Below are 22,426 nucleotides of genomic sequence, written 5' to 3'. Positions count from 1 at the left end.
CTGCCTTTTAAGTCTTTATACCTTTCATTTGTTTTTCTTTCCTTACTGTATTGGTATAAAACTCTACTACTATTTGAACTATTTGAACAGAAATGGGATGATACAACCCTATTCTTGTTCTTACCTCAGAGGCAGAGCTTTTAATGTTTTAGTATTAAGAATATAGTTTGCTATAGTTTCTTTATCAGATTAAGAATATTTCTTTATATTTCCATACATTTTATTATACATTAACGTTTAATATTATGGAATGCTTTTGTGCATCTTTTCCTGTGATTATGTTTGGTTTTAATCAAATACATTCATATAGGAAAGTCAGGAAAAACGCTCAGTTCTTTCCTCCTTCCCCTTAATAGATCAGTTCTCAAAGTAATGAGTTGGTGCTCAAGCAATCTACAGAAGACACCAGTGTTGACACCAGTAATAAGTTTTCTACCTTTAATCTGTTAATATGAATTACACTAATTGATTTTCTTACATTGAGCCAGTCTTCCATTCTTGTAATAAACTTAACTTTGTCATGACATGTTATTATCCTTTTTGCAGTTTGTTGAATTTAATTTGGTAATATTTTCAGATTTTTACATTTATGTTCATTTGTGAGGCTGGCTTTATAATTTTTAGTTTTAATACTGTTTTCTTGGTTTTGGTACCAGTGTTAAGCTATCCTCTTAAAACGAGTTGAAGAAGTTTCTTCTTTCTATTCTCTGTAAAAGTTTGTGTTTAGAGTAGAATTCTTTTTTCCTTGATTTTTGCTAGAATTCATGAATAAAGCCTCTGGGTTTAGAATTTTCTTTGTGGGAAAAGTTCCCAGGTAGTTTAGATTTTGGTTCTTGAAGGATGTAAAGTAAAAGTAGTATTTTTCTGTGGTGACTAGCTAGTAGTTATAAGTGAAAAATTCAGTCACTGATTAATATTTTTTACTGAGTGGTTTGAGTAAAGATCTTTGTCTTTATTTTTTGAGGTATATACAACATCCTTTTTGTCTGTAAATAATTACTGGTTATATCAACTACAATTACAAATTATATCCAATACTGTTACATTTTATTTACTTGTTTGTTTGTTTGTTTGTTTATTTATTTATTTATTTTTGTGACAGAGACAGAGAGACAGAGAGAGGGACAGATAGAGACAAGCAGACAGGAAAGGAGAGAGAAGAGAAGCATCAATTCTTTGTTGTGGCACCTTTAGTTCATTGATTGTTTTCCTATATGTGCCTTGACCAGGGAACTACAACAGACCAAGTGACCCCTTGCTCAAGCCAGTGACCTTGGGTTCAAGCTGGTGAGCTGTGCTCAGACCAGATGAGCCTGCACTCAAGCTGGCGACCTCGGGGTTTCAAACCTGGGTCCTCTGTGTCCCAGTCTGACGCTCTATCCACTGCGCCACCACCTGGTTAGGCTGAATACTATTACATTTTAAAAACAGGTCATTATGGAGGGTGGCACAAGAGTAAGTTTTTAGTTGTGAGTATGAGAAACAGTTTATTCTTGTTTTATGATTTATTAATTGTATTATTTTCCATATGAATAACTGTAAACCTACTTTTGCTTCACTCTGTTTTGCTTTATTACAGTTGTTTAAATTTGGGTTTAAGCTTAAGTTTGTAAGATTTCCTAATAATGAATCTTTAAGGAGTGTTTAGAGGACTTTTAGTTAGGTATCCAAGTTCAGCTTCGGCTCTGCCAGTGACTATCTTGGTATATATCTTAATTTCTGGACTTAAAATTCCTCATTTGTAAGAAAAAGAAAATTATCTACTTCACATAGTTTTCAGGATAAGCCGAGATGTACTTTATAAACTGCAAACTATATAAATGAACAGTTTTAAAGATAGTGAAAGTCACTGAGTTAGAAGGAACCTTTGAGATCCGATGAGGGCCTTCATTTTATAGGAAATAGAGTATACTAGTGTCTGGTGTGCACAGAGCTGGCTGGCAGCCCGACTTCCTGCCTCCCAATTTCTGGGCTTTTTCTGTTTTGCTTTTGTTCAAATTAAATACTAGGTACTTGAGGGAAACTTTGACTTCTTTAGGAACATAACTGAGTGTATCATTCCCAAGAGGCTAAGTAGAAAAGTACATGTGACATTCGAGAGAAAAAGGAATTTTAAGACTTTAGTTTCTTAAGTTACCAGTAATTAAAACTGCTGTGAAAGTAGTTATTGAATTTTTCCCCCTAGAATTTAGACAAAGAATGACTTGTTATACTTTTCAGGGATTAAAATTCATCTAATACAGTAAGAAGTAAGGCCCTGTGTGGTTGCTGCATAACTTTGTACTTGAAATTCAGTTGAAATTTTACTCTAAAAACTATTGCTTCAGTATAACTTTAGTAAGACTTTACCTTATCTTCTATGTCACATGAAAACTTTCAAACTAATTGTTTCTAAAAGGTAGTTCCTTGAAATCTAATCTGTTTTTTTTCTCTATAGTCTTATTTTTTCTAAATATAGAAGAAATGATTTCCTTCAAGTTTTTAAGTGGAGACTCCATACTAATGGAAAGCTTTCTCTTATTTGAACTTTGACTATTCAGTATATTGTCTAGTATTTGTGTGCCTTACCCCCAGGAGGGAGCTGCTCTTCATCGTTCTCAGTGCTGCCGTGTGCGAGAGGTCCCAACGCTGCCCACTGCCTCGCACCCCTACCCCATCGTAAGGCACAGCACGTGTTTCAGTTGCTAACCCTTATCTCCAGTTCTGTTGTCTGCTCTCCTCTAAGAATTTCTTCTTTCTTTCCCTTCTTACCCTTCCTCTCCTAGGAAGTTTGTTTCCTGTGAAATGATGAGACATATCAGGACACATTAAAGGGAGGAACCCAGGTATGCTGAAGCAATTTAAAGATCCCAAACATTTTTGTAGAAAATATATGTTCCATATTTTAGATGAATTTATAAAAAGTTTACATCATTTTAAGCCCACTTGTATTTTTTAAAGGGAATACCTTCAAATGCTAGATTTGTGAAGTTATTTTGAATCAAAAGTTTCTAAGAACTGAGGCTGTTTTTGTTTTGTTTAAATACTAATTTCTATTAGGGTTCAATAAAAATTTATATGAAGTGAATTATACTTTTGTTGACTTGAAATTGAAGATCAGATTTAATGTTAGTTTAGCTGTTGTATACAGGCTTGTGATTTTTTTCTCTCTGAAAAACAGGACATTTTCTTTCAATAAAGTGCATCACAGTTACTCCTCCACTTACAATAGGGTTATATCCTAATAAACTCTTTGTAGGTTGAAAATATTATAAGTAAAAAATGCATTTAATATACCTAATCTACCAAGCTTTGTAGCTTAGTCTAGCCAGGGGTCAGAAACCTTTTTGGCTGAGAGAGCCATGAATGCCACATATTTAAAAATGTAATTCCGTGAGAGCCATACAACAACCCATGTACGTTACGCATTATCCAATAAAAATTTGGTGTTGTCCCTAAGGACAGCTGAGATTGGCTCCAGCCACCCGCAACCATGAACATGAGTGGTAGGAAATGAATGGATTGTAATACATGAGAATATTTTATATTTTTAACATTATTTTTTTTTATTAAAGATTTGTCTGCGAGCCAGATGCAGCCATCAAAAGAGTCACATCTGGCTCACGAGCCATAGGTTCCAAACCCCTGGTCTAGCCTATCTTAAACATGATCAGAAAACTTACATTACCCTACAATTGGACAACTACCTTGAGTTTTGTCTCAAGAGCCTTCCTCATCTCCCCAGAAGCAGGAGACACAGATGTTTTATAGGCATGATGGGATGTGAAAACAAAACACAGTATCTAGAAAATGCTGGAAAACGCAGTTCACTATGGAATGCCAGTTGGTTCCTGCTGTGGTCATGTGGCTGACTGGGAGCTGAGGTCCGCTGCTGCTGCTGCTGCTGCTGCCCAGCATCTTAAGACAGTGTCCTATCGCGTATCGCTGGCTTGGGAAAAAGTCAAAATTTGAAGTACAGGTTCTACTGAATGCATATTGCTATCGTATCATCATAAGGTAGAAAAATTATATATTGAACCATCAGTTAAGTCAGGGCTCATCTGTAAATGTATTCTCATCACAAAGGAGAAACTTGTACCTGCCCTAGAGAAGGTTTAGTTCTTTTATTTAGTGTGTCCATAAAGTCATGGTGCACTTTTGACCGGTCACAGGAAAGCAACAAAAGACGATAGAAATGTGAAATCTGCACCAAATAAAAGGAAAACCCTCCCAGTTTCTGTAGGATGATGTGGCAGCTTGTGAGCATGCGCAGATGACAACATAACACCGTGTATACAGCGGAGCAGCCCACAGCCATGCCAGTCAAGATGTGGACGGTACAGAGGAAAGTTCAGTGTGTTCTGTGGTTCGCTAAATTTGAATCCGTGACCAAAGTGCAACGTGAATATTGGTGCGTTTATAACGAAGCGCCACCACATAGGAATAACATTACTCAGTGGGATAAGCAGTTGAAGGAAACCGGCAGTTTGGTGGAGACACCCCGTTCTGGTAGGCCATCAGTCAGTGGCGAGTCTGTAGAGGCTATTTGGGATAGCTACCTAAGGAGCCCTAAAAAATCTGTGCGTGAGCCTGCATCAAACTGCACTGAATAGGTATAAAACTGGGAGAGTTTTCCTTTTATTTGGTGCAGATTTCACATTTCTATCGTCTTTTGTTGCTTTCCTGTGATTGGTCAAAAGTGCACCATAACTTACGGACACACTGTATAATATGTTTTTTTTTTTTCTTTTTAGGTTGTATGAGTGTTATTAGCTACACTACAGTTCTGTGGGTTTTCTAGAACTATGTACTTTTTTATTTATAGTTTTTATTGCTATTTATAGGAAAATCTGAGGGTATTTTATGCTTATTTTGCAGTTGAGGACCCTTAAGAATCAAATATGTAAAGAGGTTTGCTGAAAATTACATGGTTAGTCAATAATGGAATGGAGATTTGAGCACAGGTCTGGCTCCAAAGTTGATAGTAGTGTGATTATTTAGGGAGAATGTGGGTTTATAGGTAAACACTTGCAGTTATAATAGTTGTGCACAAAATGCTTTAAGTGGAGAATAGGAAATGTCTAACTGTTGGGAAAGTCAGAAATGCTTAAAAGGTGAATCACTGGTGAAGTGATTCTTACGGAATCAGAATGTACCTTGTATTATGCTGCGGGGATTGGGCTTTATCCTTTAGGGGGTTGGGAGACAGGGAAGTACTGAAGAATTTCAGCAGGAGAGATGATGTGACCAGCTTCATATTCTAAAAAGGGAAGTTGGCCATAAATGGAATATATTTGTAGCGTGGTGGTGTTTGTGATAGGGAGGCCATTACAGGAAAGCTGTGGGAGAAGTGCCGAGGCTGTTTTTGATGGCAGTGGTGGAGATGTGGAGAGGAGGGATTGGATTTGAGCTTTCAATAATTGGACAGTATACAGATGTCCTCACTTATTTCCACTCTCTCAAAAACACTAAAAGTTTGTGTTTAGAAGACAGACTCGGTTCTGATCATCTTCAGATTGCTGATCAGGAAAGAGCTTGCTGTTGTTTTTTTTTTTAAATGTGAAAGGTGGGAGTATAGTGAGATAGATTCCCACACGCACCTCGAACGGGATCCACCCAGCAACCCCTGTCTGGAGTCAGTGTGCAAATCAACCGAGCTATTTTTAGTTCCTGAGGCTGACATGCTTGGACCAACCAAGTTATCTTCAGCTCCCCAGGACCAACTCTGGAACCATTGGAGCCACTGGCTGTGGGAGGGGAAGAGGAAGAGGAGGGGGAGAGGGAGAGAAGCAGATAATTGCTTCTCCTTTGTGCTCTGACCAGGGTCTAACCTGGGATGTCTAGACACCAGGCTGACGCTCTAGCTACTGAGCCAACCAGTGAAGGCTGAGAAAGATCTTGCTTTTTGTTGTTAGGTTAGAAATGACGTCTTTTGGTTACAAAGCCATTGAGCTTTAGGTGGAAGTGAAATTTATGCATAGATTATGGTAGGATGTAAATAAGACTTTGATGTAGAATCTACACAGTCACATCATTTCAGGAAGCAAAGCTAATATTACTTAAAATGAGGCCTGACTGGTGGTAGTGCAGTGGATAGTCAACCTGGGACGCTCAGCGTCCCAATTCGAAATCCCGAGGTCACCGGCTTGAGCGCAGGCTTTCCAGCTTGAGCATGGGGCCACCAACTTGAGTGTGGGATCATCAAAATGATCCCATGTCACTGGCTTGAGCCCAAAGGTTGTTGACCTCAAGCCCAAGGTTGCTGGCTTGAGCCCAAAGGTTGCTGGCAACAAGGAGTCATTAGCTCAGCTGGAGCCCCCCAGTCAAGGCACGTATGACAAGCAATCAGTGGACAACTCAAGTGATGTAATTACGAGTTGATGTTTCTTTTTTTTTTTTTTCTCATTTTTCTGAAGCTGGAAACAGGGAGAGACAGTCAGACAGACTCCCGCATGCGCCCGACCGGGATCCACCCAGCACGCCCACCAGGGGCGAAGCTCTGCCTACCAGGGGGCGATGCTCTGCCCATCCTGGGCGTCGCCATGTTGCGACCAGAGCCACTCTAGCACCTGAGGCAGAGGCCACAGAGCCATCCTCAGCGCCCGGGCCATCTTTGCTCCAATGGAGCCTTGGCTGCGGGAGGGGAAGAGAGAGACAGAGAGGAAGGTGCGGCGGAGGGGTGGAGAAGCAAATGGGCGCTTCTCCTGTGTGCCCTGGCCGGGAATCGAACCCGGGTCCTCCGCATGCTAGGCCAATGCTCTACCGCTGAGCCAACCAGCCAGGGCGAGTTGATGTTTCTTATCTCTCTCTCTCTCTCTTTTTCTCTTGTGCACTTGCACTAATAAATAAATAAAATGGCTACCACTGTTCTATGAATGACTTTTTTCATTCCATTCTGGATCATCCTAAATCATTTCTTAGAAATTTCTGATTGAGTTCTGCAGGCCGGAAGAATACAGTATTGTCAGTCTTTTTGGCAACATGTTCTCCTAGGCAAATTTCTACCTATTGGATGCCACCTTGCTTCTTGTCTTTTCCTCATATCCTGAGCTGGAAAGGGAGCTGTTTCAGTGTTCCAATCTGTCATGTGGTAGGTGGAGTTTTCTTGGATTATCTGTAAGAATAGTCGTCCTATTGTTAATAAGGTAAAAAAATTTGTTTTTTAGTATCTAATTAATCAGAAATTTTGTTTATATCTCTAGGTGTATTTTTCTATATCGTTTTCCTTTGTATTTTGTAATTTTAGTTACTGTATTTTTCACTGCATAAGATGCACCTGATCATAAGACACACCTAGGGTTTTAAGGAGGAAAATAAGAAAAAAAATATTCTGACCAAATGGTGTGTTAAAATTTAATAAAATACCATATTTTTCACTCCATAAGACACATGGGCATTTCCCCCTTCACTTTTTTGGGGAAAAAGTTCGTCTTATGGATCGAAAAATATTGTATCTTTATGTTTGAAAATGAATAATATCTTTTCCTGAATGATTACACCTCCATTTAATGGAGGCTGCATACTGTAGTGGACTGAAGGGGAATTCTAGGAATTAGTAAACTTTACCTTCTAAGTGTTTTTGTAATCTGCCCCCTTCTAGCTTGCCTTCTTAGCACAGCTTTGGTTTAGACCTTGTAACGTAGAAATTACTGGTGATTTTGACCAACGCAGTGTTAGTGGAGTAGTGAGAGCAGAGGCCTGATTGGAGTGTATTTTAAGAGAGAAGGGGAAGAGAGAAATTGGGAATGGTTAGTTAGCAATGTTTTCAAGGAGATGTTTTGCAAATGGAGCAATGAAATGGGATAGTAGTGAAGCGAGGTTGAGTATATTTGCTTTTCTTTTTTTTTTTTTTTTTTGGCGAGACAGAGAGGAAGGGAAAGAGATAAGCATCAACTCATAGTTATGTCACTTTAGTTGTTCATTGATTACTTCTCATATGTGCCTTGGTCAGGGGGCTTCAGTTGAGCCAGTGACCCCTTACTCAAGTCAGTGACCTTGGGCTTTGAGTCAGTGACCTTTGGGCTCAAGGCAGCAACCAGGGGATCATGTCAATGTTTGCACTCTCAAGCTGGCGACCTTGCGGTCAAGCTGGTGAGCCTGTGCTCAAGCCAGCAAACTTGAGGTCTTGAACCTGGGACCTCAGCATCCCAGGTTTCCAGGTTCCCAGGTTGACACTCTGTTCACTGTGCCACCACTGGTCAGGCTGTTTGCCTTTTTGTAAAAGACGGGAAGAAAGTAGCCTGTGTACATTCTGATCGCAATGACCCTTGAAAGCAAAATGTTAGGGTTGAATTTCTAGAATGGTGCTCTTAAGGGACTAAATGGGATGCTATTTATTTCATGAATAATATAGAAAGTTGGTTAATTCATTTGTGGCCGTAGGCCAGAGATGCAACATGAGGTGTAGACGCTGGAAGGTAGTTCAATAGGTCATGAGAGTTTATGAAAGTTCTTTTCTGATTGTTTATTTTTTTTTTCTTTCAGTGAACTATTAAGTCTTGAGGATCAAGAAGGTTTGAAATAGGGAGAGTGAACAGACCAGGGAATTATGGTATGACTGGCAGATTTTGAGGCATTATGACCAGCCATGCTTAGGTGTATGGGTGCAGGTGCAAAGTAGGTGGAGAATTAGATTTTTACCAGGATTATGGCTTTGCTGACCTAGTATAATGAAGTGAGAGAAGGGCCAGGGAGCTGAAAATGTTTGCAGGGGAATGATTATAATGAGTGGCCATGGATTTTGAAGGTAAAGCCAACAGCTTTCCCAAGGCTGGATGGGATGTGTAAGAGGAAGAATGGAGTCGCTGTCAACTTTAAGTCTTTGGTACTTGATCACATTTGATGGTATGGTTATATTTTGTTGATTGTTTCTTGTAAAAAGAGAAAGATTTCTGGTATCATTAAGCTTTGCAAATATAAATGAAAGTCAGCTTAATCTATGACCATTCATTAAATTTCTATATTGATGCACTTACTCAGTAAATACTTACTGGTTGCTTGCTTTGTTCCAGGTGGTGTTCTAGGTAATAGGAATATAGCACTGAACAAAGCTCATAGTTAAATTAATAACTTACATTGGTTTTAGTTCAGATTGAGAAATATTTTGGAAAACTTATGAAGTAAAAGAGATTGTATATTAATTAATGAAAATTTATATTTGTATTGAACTTCTAAATGACTAGTTCAGTGATATATATATAGTTATATATGGCCAATTTTATATTTTTAATACTTTTCCTCTAGAAACTTACATTATCACACAATGATTTTTTAATCAATAAATTATTTAAAATAATTTAAAGTATTAATGGCTTATTCTAAAAAAATAAAAGTTTTAGAGTTAATGAATTGGAATTTTATGGACCACATGAGAAAAATCTTTTTCTTTACTGGATGTGATATTTTGTTTGAACCAGAAATTTTATTCTGCCAGTTAATTTCCTAATTGTAAATCCACCCTTATTGGAAGAAATTATACTATTTTTAAGAACATACAAAAAACATTACACATGTTTTGGAGTAGTTCTTTTGGTTAAGTCATGAGTGCCATTGAGTTTTGGACAGTGACAAAGTTATTGAAATAAATTTCTTCCTAAGGAGAATTTTTTGAATTTGAAGGACAATTTTGATTTGTGTGTATATATTTTGATAGGTTGATTAAATAGTTTCTTTACTTTTAGTGTTATCTTTTAAATATGATGCTTAGAGAGAGAGAACTCCTAAAAGTTGATGACAACAAATCAATACTACTGAAGAACTGAAGTGAATAATTTCAGAGAAATGACATTACTATGGGGAGTGTTTCAGTTGACCATACTTGCTATAAACAATATTTGCTAAATAGGAGGAATCTTCAGTAACCTTGTGTAACTCTAAACTCTCTTTACTTTTACTTACATTTTTAAAGCAGAAATAGGTATTACAATTATATGGTGTAAAAAATCATGTGAAAAGGATAGATAGAAAAGATTATATTGGAAAAGGAAGTTAATGATATTCAGAAGAGTTAGGGTCAGTTCTCTCATAAACTATTAAATAGATGCTTTACCTGATTCTGCTTTTTTATTTTTTACGTGAGAGGAGGGGAGGAGATAGTGTGACAGATTCCTGCATGTCAGGATCCACCCTTTAACCCCTGTCTTGGATTGATACTCTGATCAATTGAGCTATTTTTAGTGCCTTGAGGCTGACACTCGTACCAATGAAATATCCTCAGTGCCTGGGGCCAACATTTGAACCAGTTGTACCCCTGGCTTCAGGAGGGGAAGGGAAAGGGAAGAGGGAGAGAAACAGATGGTCTCTTCTCCTGTGTGCCCTGACTGGGAATTGAACGGGGACGACCATATGCTGGGCTGATGCTCATTCCACTACCAGGTGTCCCCAAACTACGGCCCGCGGCAATGTGGCCCCCTGAGGCCATTTATCCAGCCCCCACTGCACTTCTGGAAGGGGCACCTCTTTCATTGGTGGTCAGTGAGAGGACCACTGTATTTGGCAGCCCTCCAATGGTCTCAGGGACAGTGAACTGGCCTCCTGTGTAAAAAGTTTGGAGACCCCTGCAAGCCAACTGGCCAGGGTCTGATTCTGCTTTTGTACTTGAAGACCTTTTGCAGGTTTCTACTGACACCTTCAGTTTCTCTCTGTTGCTTTTGGATATATTACTGAGGCTACTTACAAAAATTCTAGGAAGATAATTTCCTTTAAAATACATAAAAATAGCCCTGGCCAGATAGCTCAGTTGGTTAGAGCATTGTCTCAAAGCACAGAGGTTGCCGGTTTGATCCCCAGTCGGGGCTCATACAAGAACAAATCGATGTTCCTGTCTCCCTCTCCCTTCCTCTGTCACTGAAATCAGTAAATAAATTAATAATAAAATAAGTAAATAAAAATAAGGAAAATATTCTATTCTGTGTACATAATGTTGCTAGTGAAAATGTTAGTGGCATGATATACTGTTTCAGAGGAGGCTGGGATTATTAGAATCCTGATTTCTAATTATTTGGGTCATGTTTCTTTTGCCTGTATATGTCAGTAAAATCTTTGCAGAGAAATTAGGAATTGCTTTTGTAATTCTGTGTGTCTACCTGCCCAAAATTTTCTCTTCTGTTAAGTTTTTATAGCATCCTGGAAAAACAGGAGTCAATAAATAAGTGTATTTATGCACCTTAAATTATGCACCAGTAAAAAGTGTATTTACTTTTTTGTACCTAGTCAACAGTATTTTGCCACATATGACGGATGTAACAATGTTATAAACATTGATTTCTAGCAGTTTATAATATAAAACAATAGAAAAAAAATGGCAGCTGTCAGTGAATATGGAGATAAATACAGCCACATAAGTATTCCTTCTCATTTGTCTACATACATTAAAGGAACATATTGGTTAGCCATGAATTTACAAGTATGGATGTTTTTTGGACAGAGGAATGCATTGGTAAATGAATTGCATATCTGATAGTTATGAGACAGATGCATTATTCTGTCTTCTACCTTTGTGAGGTTCTTTGAGATCAGCAGGAACTTTTTCAAGTGGCAAGTATATGATGCTTTGCTTGGGCGAGGAATAAGTGGGAATGAAATATTTAGAAGATGGTAAATTGAAACATGTCCCTGGTAAATGAGAAGGGACCTGAGTTTGTATTGGATAGTCTATTTAAAACATTTGGAAGGTGTAGTTGAACTTAGCAATTTTTTAGGGAAATTTTTAGCTACTATCAGAGGAAACTTTTTTTTCTCAGGAGTCCAGACTAATTAATAGGTACTTTTTATGCAGAATGATTAAAATGATTCAGACCTTAAAGAGGCTATTGTCAGTCAGAAGCGGTTTCAAAGTGAAGGCCTTCATTTTTTTGTTGGTTGTAATACTTAAGCCATAAATAGATACTTTTGGGGTGGTTTCATAGCCTTCTATTGGTAAGGTCTGTTGCCTTTAACAGTTGAACTTTTCAAAAGTTTGAGTAAATATTAGAGAGCCTAGAGTCCTCTACGTGCATTTTTACATCATCCAGGTGTAGTATTGTGTATACCAGTTATAACTTTCCCTTTCTCACTTGTCTGGCATGTAATATACTCATGCTCTCAGTAAATGCTAGCATATTTTGAGTATATATTATATACTAGACCATGTAATAGATAATGGGTTGAAACTCACTTTTTTTCTAAAAAATATGCAGCAGCCTTTATTATCTGCTTATTAGATTTTCTTGAGAAACATTCATTGATCCTACTATATACTAGATGTTGGTGTGCCAGACACTGGGAATATAAGATAGTACAGACTCTGCCCTAAAGGGGAAACCAGAAGAAAAAGGAACACTTTTACTTTGAACTGGATTGTTGGTTTGTTGAATATTGACACCAGAGAATTATATCTGGAGATTTGAGACAAAATTTACTTTCAAAATATTCAAATTGGAATATTTGATTTTATAAATGCTTGAACTATTAATGAAAGTACAACATACAAATGATACTTATTTTGAAAATTTCTCTCAGTGGTAGTAATTAAGAAAATCCTAATCATGAGACTCATAAATAGTTGTCAGTGTGGTAAGCCACGTTCTTGGCAGTGTATGATGTTCCTCATTGTTAACGGGCCGCAGTCATTGGTTTGTGATTAACAGTCAGCTGGCTCCCCTTCTTTCTTGTTCTTTTCTGCATGAAATTTGCTGACCTTAAAGGAGGGAAATTAGTAGGAGGGAAACTAGCTTTAAAGACTAGATTTACTTTTTTAGCTTCATTTATTTCTTAAACTCTTATTTTCTTAGGTTTCTGAACCATATTTTGTACATATAACTGTACACATATTAATTGATGACAAAATATAGAGTATGGCATACATATTTATTCCTCTAGTGAAGGCTTAATGGAGTCACATTTGACGTGTTTTCTAACTCTGTTGTTTGGACTGGCTCAACCAATAAAAGAGAAATGTACTTTTGTTTTACCTACACTTTTAGGCCTGAAATATCAGTCATATTTTTCTACATTCAGGTTGACCTTTTCTTTCTATTCTCACTGCTACAATCACATCTTATATTGTGTTACTTTCTGTCTGGACAGTAGGAATAGGCATTTGTTGGGAACAATCATGTAAAACAAGATTATAATTTCTTCTCTAGGTTAAAATAAAATTGACTATATAGGAAAGTATTTTTGACTTGAAAGCACTACGTAAAATATAAGTTGGAATTTCTGTAACTTTTGTCATTATGTTACAGTTCTACTTAAAAACCATTAGTGACTTTTAGACTCCTCTTCCTGAGGTTTACTGCCTTTCCCCAGTAGATGGTCCCAGGCTCTCTTTCCAGATTCACATCCTATTGCTCCTCCCTTTTTCACTTGCTAGTGTTTTCTTCCTCCCTTTGGGAATACTAGTGGCAGAGCAGAGGACAGTTCTTTGTTGAGTTGAACTGACCTATCTGTTATAGTTACTGAACATCCTTGGCCTCCACACCCTCCACGCAGTGGGAGGAGAGATGAGCAGGAGGGAGAGGGGAAGGGCACTAAGGAGCACTCTCAATTGAGAACCAGTAGGCGAGCCAAAGCACTCTTTGTGGATCGCAGAGCTCTTTATTTTTTGTATTTTTGTCTTTGCTTTTTCGAACCCCACTAATTAAAATCAAGTTTCTTTTACTTTATGCCACCCTAAATGCAATTACTTGCATATGAAAATCATGCATAATTACTTATTAGATGTCGTAATGTGTAGTAATAATATACGTATAATATAGTGCTCATAAGAATTATGGGATATTTCAAAATGAATATGAAGCGATAAAATATCTCCTAATTTTTGTGAGCAGTGTGTATAATACTAGTGATCATCTATAGTAATCAATATGACAAATTTAGTCCTTGCCCTCATGAAGTTTTATCTTTACTGCTAGAGCATAAGAGACTTGAGGAAGACTGTCTTAAATATTTTAAAAGTTCCCCTCAGTTATTTTTGCTAAACATGTTGTATATTTTGTTCAATAAATACTTAAGCAGTAATATTTGACAATGAATAAATAGACTTTATACCTTAAGCTCTAGGGGCCTACTGAATAGTTTTAATCAGGAATAATGTTATTAGATCTTTACTAACTACATAGATTTAACTTTGGTGCTGTAAAGAAGTGAGGAGTTTTATTGTCAGTTTGTACATCTTACTCTTCTAACTAGCTAAGTAATTTCTAGGAAAGTTTTTGTCTTCCAAACATTTATATTAGAAGCTAATTACGTAAGTAATTCAGTAAGCAAATATTGTTTGAGCATTTATTATGCGCCAGGCACTGTTCTTGCACCTGGGAAAGAGGCATTATCAAAACAAAGCCTGTGATCTCACGATTGCATTATTGTGGGAAAATCGGGCAGTAAGCAGATGAATAATACATAATACAGTATGCTGGGATAAAGTGTTATGAGGAAAAAGAAAGCATGTAGAGCGTAAGAGGGAAGGCTTTCTTTTTCTTTTTTTAAGTGAGGCAGAGACAGAGACAGGAAGGGAGAGAAATGAGAAGCATTAATTCTTAGTTGGGGCACTTTAGTTGTTTATTGATTGTTTCTCATACGTGCCTTGATGGGTGTGTGTGTGTGAGGACGCCAGGCACACCAGTGACCCCTTGTTGCTCAAGCCAACAACCTTTGGGCTCAAGCCAGTGACCATGGGGTCATGTCTATGATCCCATGCTCAAGCTGGTGACACCAGTCAAGCTGGTGAGCCATGCTCAAGGCAGATAGATGAGCCTGTGCTCAAGCCAACGACCTCGGGGTTTTGAACCTGGGCCCTCAGTCTCCCAGGTTGACGCTGTAGCCACTGTGCCACCACTTGGTCAGGCAGGAAGGCTGTTTTTGATAGGGAGGTAGGATGGTCTATGAAGAGTCACATTTGAGTTGGAATGAAAGGAATTATCCAGGCTTAGGTGTACTTGGGAGGAAACAGGAGAAACTGTAAGCAGGGGCTTTCAGTGAGAAATTTAGTAATATTTTTCTCCTTTATTGTCACTTTAGGCTGATATTTAGATTCCTTCATAATTGGCCCTCATTCATATCAATTTTTTCTCTTAATCTAATCAATTGGGAATAATAATGCCTACTTTATAGGCAAAGTAAAATGAATAATATGTAATTTATATATATTTATATGGTATATTATAGACATTCTATAATAGCCTAGGAGAAGAAGTTTTCCTTTACCCTTATTGTTTCTTTTGGCTGCTCTAATAAATCTACATGAGACAGATTAACAAGAGCAAATAACCAAATTCAATTATATATGTATTTAAAACCCACATCTATGAGAAGTGCAGAGACAGGAAGGGAAAATGAGTTCTATAAGATTCTGAGCTAAGGATGAAAAGTAAGGCACCTTCGGGCTTCAGAGGAGGGTCATTGTCAGGATAATAAGGAGAGCACATGTTTAGTGATTAAAAGTTTGCCCTGCCCTATAGATAGGTCATAAAAAGTTATTTCTGGTGGTAACTGTTACTAGGGGCAGGGACCCAAATTTAAATTCTTTAAGGGAGAGGTAAAAATTTCTCGTGAGTCTACAGGGTCTCTGTGACCTTCAGTTCAAAATAATCCACAAGCCTAGGTAACACGTTTTAGGGAGGCTTTTTCTGAACCCCTTCAATAATTATTGTCATTATTTTGTTAATATCGTAACTATTAGCAGCTTATGCTCTGGCTTATACATATACTTCTCACAAAACTTAGAGGATATTTCAAAATGAATATGAAGCGATAAAGTACCCCCTAATTTTTGTGAGCAATGTGTCTTCCTAGCAGACACTTGGTGTCTGATTCTTGAACACTTATTGTTCAAGAATCAATGTAACTATCGCTTCCTCCTGTAAGCTTTTCTTGCATGTAGACAGGACTACTTTCTTAGTTTTGCTACCATTGTATATTTATTACTTATCTGTCCTTACACTGGCCATATTAAACTATGTTTTTATTTTTTGTATACCTGGTTTCTAACTTAGAGTGTGGCATTTATGTATTTACTAGGAAAATAACTTGTATTCAGAAATTATTTTACTTGGCTTCTAATATTTATATATATTTAAACATTCAACAACTAGGTCAGTCTGTGTGGGCATGGTATACTTATCATAAACGTTTGTTCAAGGAAGTGTAAGTTGAAGACACATTGTTCTCAAGAGGAAAAGATATGTAGCAAGTGTAGGTTTGTATTCTAGGTTGTGAATATCATTCTGAGGTGTCTAGTGATCCCTTTCCCTGGACAAATTTATGTTTGGTTCTCTAGCTCTCCTCACCCAGGTCCTGGTATTATGTACAATAGCAAGATGTTATTCTTTTCTGACACCAGTGACACACATTTCTGTTTATTATACTGATACTTGAGTTTGAGTTTGAGTTTCAAAGACTTGGTTGGATTTCCGTACTGTCATTTTTAGGGTTAGAATTTTAAGCCTGTTGCTTATGAGCCTCATTTTCTCATCTGAATAATGGAGGTAATACGTGCCTCACACTGGATTGTATGGATTAAATTATGTACATAAAATGGCATTGGCTTCTGGAATGTGGTAGATGCTTTGTATTAGGTGAAGTCACTTTAATTCATTTGCCTATTTCTGCAGAATCAGACTGAGCATCTGCCTTTGATTAGAGAAAAACAAGGTGAATTTAACATTGGCGTTGGTTGCTGACTTTGGTTAAGTCTGTTTTGTTCAGCTGATTCCTGTTTTCTCATTGGGAAATGCTAGCCTTACTCCATAGAAAAGACAGGAATGCTGAGTATAATGCTAAAACGATGTATCACAGCATGTTGCATTTAACACAAGGGAAGAAATCTGTCTGACTTACCATATTGGGTGCCCCACTTCAAGCACAGGGCCTGGTATATTACAGAGACTCTAGAACATATATTTTTTTTAAAATAAATTTTTATTAATGGTAATGGGATGACATTAATAAATCAGGGTACATATATTCAAAGAAAACATGTCTAGGTTATTTTGTCATTAAATTATGTTGCATACCCCTCGCCCAAAGTCAGATTGTTCTCCGCCACCCTCTATCTAGTTCTCTGTGCCCCACCCCCTCCCCCTAACTCTCTCCCTCCCTCCCTCCCATGTCCTCCCTCCCCCCACCCCTGGTAACCACCACACTCTTGTCCATGTCTCTTAGTCTTGTTTTTATGTTCCACCAATGTATGGAATCATGTAGTTCTTGTTTTTTTCTGATTTACTTATTTCACTCCGTATAATGTTATCAAGATCCCACCATTTTGCTGTAAATGATCTGATGTCATCATTTCTTATGGCTGATTAGTATTCCATAGTGTATATGTGCCACATCTTCTTTATCCAGTCTTCTATTGAAGGGCTTTTTGGTTGTTTCCATGTCTTGGCCACTGTGAACAGTGCTGCAATGAACATGGGGCTACATGTGTCTTCACGTATCAATGTTTCTGAGGTTTTGGGGTATATACCCAGTAGAGGGATTGCTGGGTCATAAGGTAGTTCTATTTGCAGTTTTTTGTGGTTGTACTACTTTACAGTCCCACCAACAGTGAATGAGGGTTCCTTTTTCTCCACAGCCTCTCCAACATTTGCTATTACCCGTCTTGTTGATAATAGCTAATCTAACAGGGGTGAGGTGGTATCTCATTGTAGTTTTGATTTGCATTTCTCTAATAACTAATGAAGCTGAGCATCTTTTCATATATCTGTTGGCCATTTGTATCTCTTCCTGGGAGAAGTGTCTAGAACATATTTTAATGAACAAGTGAAATCTGTTTAGAGGAGAAACGTGTTCTGGTATGGAGTACATGTTGTACACTGGTGCCTTTTTGGTTAAGGTGTCTATGAGATGTTGGCAAAGGAGAACGATTTTGGTATTGAAGCCATTGTCTTTGGAACCGTTATACCTGACTCATTATAGGCACAGAACTTTCATAATGATTCATATATTTAAAAAAATTAGGTCAGTAACTTGAGTTAAAACAATCACTTGTGCTGAATTAACCTAGAAGCGAAACAGCTGAGAAAGAAATGTGAAAGACTTTAGATCATGTATTAGAATTCAGAATTACCAACTATTCTAAATTAGATGTCTAGACCTTAAGTAATTGTACCACAAGAAAATGAATTTTTTTGTGGAGAAATGAATTACTCTTGCCATAGCCTCAACTCCTGTCTTTTCTTTCCTTCTGCTGCTTGAACTTGGCCAAAACACCAAACCCCAGAGCAGCGGTTCTCAACCTGTGGGTCATGACCCTGATGGGGTCGCCTAAAGCCATCGGAAAATACATAATGCATATCAGGTATTTACATTCCGAATCATAACTGTAGCAAAATTACAGTTATGAAGTAGCCACCAAAATTATTTTTTGGTTTGGGGTCACCGCAACATGAGGAACTGTATTGTGGGGTCACGGCATTAGAAAGGTTGAGAACCACTGCCCTAGAGCAGTGTTCATCATTTGCCTCCTTCATTCCTTGAGGCGTGGATGGATTAGTGCTTCCCTGGTATCCTAGCAATGTCTGACAGCTGTGCCTCCAGGTCTGGCCTCCAGCCTGTCTATTTTATACTGTCACCAGAATGATCTTTCCATACGAACCTGATTGTGTCATGTCAGTCCTCTCCTTGAAATCCTTTATGGCTTCTTATATAGTCTTCAGGATTAAAAATCAAAGCTCCTTAGTATGGAAAATCACTTTTAGAGACCTGGCCTCTTCTTATCAATCTCCTACCTGATCTTTTGACTCTTTTCTACATGTTCTCTGTACTCTGTATATATTAACCTGTTGCATTTCTTTTAATATTCTGTGTTGTTTTCATGCCACTGAACATACAATGTTTCTTCTTCCAGGCATGCTTCTCTCTTCTTCCCAGTGTCATCAACTCTAGGTCATTTAAAACTCCCTAAGGTACCTTTAGGAAGTGCTAGACTTTTCTTTCCCAGTTTCGATTAGATAACAACCTATGACTAATGTTCTCAGTGGTACCTAACCCAATATATCGTCCACATGCCTTCTTTCTCACTTGAATGTGGACTTTTTTGAGTCCTGGATTCTCTTCTTGTCACTTTATTCTAATACTTGTTGTTGGTTTGCACAGTATGGAAGCCTAGAACCTTAGCTAATGTGTAATAGTTAATTTATCACAGGTTCCAAATGTGCCCAGTGCTGGATATTATGAACATTTGAGAAAAGGAAGAATATGGTCCTGGCCCTGTTCACAAGCTTAATTGTGTGGACAAAATGATTCATAACGTAATTATATATTAATAAAGTACAACATGAAATGAGCACTTAAGAAGAATGATTTGAGAATTGATATAATTGAAAAATTTAAATCTTTGCTTTATTAAATAAGGTGTGTTTATTAAGTTAATTTAATTAAAAATTACCGGCCTTGGCTGGTTGGCTCAGTTGTAGAGCGTCAGCCTGGCGTGCAGAAGTCTCGGGTTCGATTCCCGGCCAGGGCACACAGGAGAAGTGCCCATCTGCTTCTCCACACCTCCCCCTCTCCTTCCTCTCCATCTCTCTCTTCCCCTCCCGCAGCCAAGGCTCCATTGGAGCAAGGATGGCCTGGGCACTGGGGATGGCTCCTTGGCCTCTGCCCCAGGCGCTGGAGTGGCTCTGGTCGCAATGGAGCGACCCCCCGGAGGGGCAGAGCATCGCCCCCTGGTGGGCGTGCCGGGTGGATCCCGATTGGGCGCATGCGGGAGTCTGTCTGACTGTCTCTCCCCGTTTCCAGCTTCAGAAAAATACCAAAAAAAAAAAAATTACTAATTTTATTTCTACATGAATTTTTTTTCAGGTCATAGGTTTCTCCTAGTTTTCTCTTGAAGTTTTATAAGGTTTATACAACCCTCACTGTTGACTTCTTTTAGAGAGTTTGATAGCAGGCCTCTTGAACCATAGTGATTGATGCTGAGCCTTTCTTTACATACTTGTTACAATAACACTTTCATTTTGTATGTTTATTAGCAAATAAAGTATGTTTGAAAAATAGGATCTTAAGCCCTGGCTGGTTGGCTCAGTGGTAGAGCATCAGCCCGGTGTGTGGAAGTCCCGGGTTCGATTCCCGTCAGGGCACACAGGAGAAGCACCCATCTGCTTCTCCGCCCCTCCCTCTCTCCTTCCTCTCTCTCTCTTCCCCTTCTGTAGCCAAGGCTCCATTGGAGCAAAGTTGGCCCAGGCACTGAGGATGGCTCCACGGCCTCCACCTCAGGTGCTAGAATGGCTCCAGATGGGCAGAGCATTGCCCCCTGGTGGGCATGCCATGTGGATCCCAGTTGGGCGCATGCGGGAGTCTTTCTGACTGCCTCTCTGCTGCTTCTTTTTTTTTTCTAATAAATAAATTTTTATTAATTTTAATGGGGTGACATCAATAAATCAGGGTACATATATTCAAAGAAAACATGTCCAGGTTATCTTATCATTCAATTCTGTTGCATACCCATCACCCAAAGTCAGATTGTCCTCTGTCACCTTCTATCTAGTTTTCTTTGTGCCCCTCCCCCTCCACCTGCCTCCCTGCTTCTAACTTCTGAAAAATACACACACAAAAAAAGAAAAGGATCTTCTGTACATAATAGATTGTTATGAAATCTAAGAACTTATCTTTTATTTTACATCTATGCAAAATTACTGCAAGTGAGTTCAAATTTGTATGCTTATCAGGGTTCTGGTTGTTTTGTGAGTTAGGGATCATAATTAACCATTTGCCTATAAGTTCTTACAGTTTATCAAATCTTGATCAGTTTTAAATATTTGTATGTAAATATATGCATATGTCACATAACTTAAAATTTTATTTTCCATTTTAATAGAGTTGTCTTTCCTATTTCTTTTCCTTTCAAGACTAACAAAATTAAAATTAGATTTGGAATTAAAAATGTTAAATTACCAAAAAAGGTTATAACTGGAACATGTAGGTGATATCAGTTTTCATTATTTTTTAGAAAATAAAATAATTAGTTGGTCTCTAGTACTGGCTTCTTTTCTTGCATTTCTTTCCCTTAAGTACAGAGTTAGATATTCTTAGGCTCTTATATCTGAAATAGATATTAATAAGTAAGCATTAAGTCTGTTTAGTAAGCATCTAGTCTACTAACTTTATTTTAGAGAGTAACCCTCCTGTTATGCTAATAATCACTTTAAATTTAAGGTCATACTATTTCTAGAAGTACATCCAGTTCTGATGAAATTTAAAAAGGATATTATTTTAGTGAACTGGTAGAAGTAGGTTGCTGAATACCGGTCAGCCAGATTGGGTGTAAATGAAGCTTTGACAGTACTTTTTCATTTTGGTTTACTTGTTGAGTCCACAGGAGGTGGTTTTTATCAATCTGGTTTTAAGCCATGAAAAACTCCATATTCTCTCTGAATTGTTAATTTTTGAAAAGCAATGTGAGGATTCATACATTTTTCATAGGAAGAGGTTTACCCAATAAATGCATATTAAAGTAAACATGAGTAACAAGTTTTTCAAAAATTCAATCTTTTTTTTCCTTGTTGACTCTAAGAAGTTACATATTTTATTTTTATTTTTTATTTTATTTTTTCATTGATAAGAGAGAGAGAAGCATTGACTCATCCCACATAATTGTACACCCATTGGTTGCTTCTTGTATATGCTCTGACTGGGGCTGAACCCACCACCTTGTCGTGTCCACTGAGTAACCTGGCCAGGGCCAGAAGTTATGTATTTTAAGATGTCACCTGGGCTAACTCTTGGACTCTCTTAAATAGAAAAATGAAAAAAGTTTAAAAATCATGTAAATATTCCACGTTTCCTTTTCTTGTATTCTTTGTCATATTTTCCTAGGACTTACATTTTAATTAAACTGGATTATACAAAAAAAAAAAAAAAAAAACAACCCTAAAACAAACCACGTTGTATTCTGTGGTTATTAGTTTTCTTTTTCTTTTTTTAAAAGAAAACCTCATCTGTTTTTTCTTTTTTTGTGGAGAATAATTGGTAAATCTAATAGGTTGCATAAGAGGAAAATGATTAAAAATGCAGAAGGATGGAGACCACTCGAAGTCACTCCTGGTGTAACTCCTGGTGGTGGTTGCCCAGAGTCAATGAAGTTGAATTATTTATTTTTAGTCAATTGTCTTCATATATTATACTTTTGATTTGAAGAATACTCTGCTAGAATTTAAAAAGCCTCTTGGACTTCGTCTGAAATTTAATGTTAGGTGTTTAAAAAATTAGGCCCTCCAAGTGTAAGCTGCATTTGGGATGGCAGGTCAGTAATGGCTTTCTGTTCGTTGCAGATCCCTGCATAGCACTGAGTCCACCGTGCTTCACGGAGGAAGACAGATTTAGTCTGGAAGCTCTTCAAACAATCCACAAACAAATGGATGACGACAAAGATGGTGGAATTGAAGTGGATGAAAGTGATGAAGTAGGTAGAAAACTTTTTCACTGGGAACTCATAACACAATGTTTTAGCCTTAAAATTCCCCATTATTCC

General features: G+C 37.8%; 1 protein-coding gene across 1 annotated transcript in view; it reads left to right on the top strand.

The window, feature by feature from the left end:
- STIM2 (stromal interaction molecule 2) overlaps positions 1-22,426 on the top strand; it is a 165,419-nt gene that overhangs the window by 50,881 nt on the left and 92,112 nt on the right. The window contains exon 2 of the mRNA XM_066280375.1: positions 22,227-22,357. Within this exon, the coding sequence (XP_066136472.1) occupies positions 22,227-22,357 (131 nt within the window). The remainder of the gene's footprint in view (positions 1-22,226; positions 22,358-22,426) is intronic.

This window comes from Saccopteryx bilineata, chromosome 5 (assembly GCF_036850765.1).
Source record: "Saccopteryx bilineata isolate mSacBil1 chromosome 5, mSacBil1_pri_phased_curated, whole genome shotgun sequence".
NCBI classification, from domain to species: domain Eukaryota; kingdom Metazoa; phylum Chordata; class Mammalia; order Chiroptera; family Emballonuridae; genus Saccopteryx; species Saccopteryx bilineata.
The sequence above is the reverse complement of the archived record's forward strand: the minus strand, read 5'-3'. Positions and strand labels throughout refer to the sequence as shown.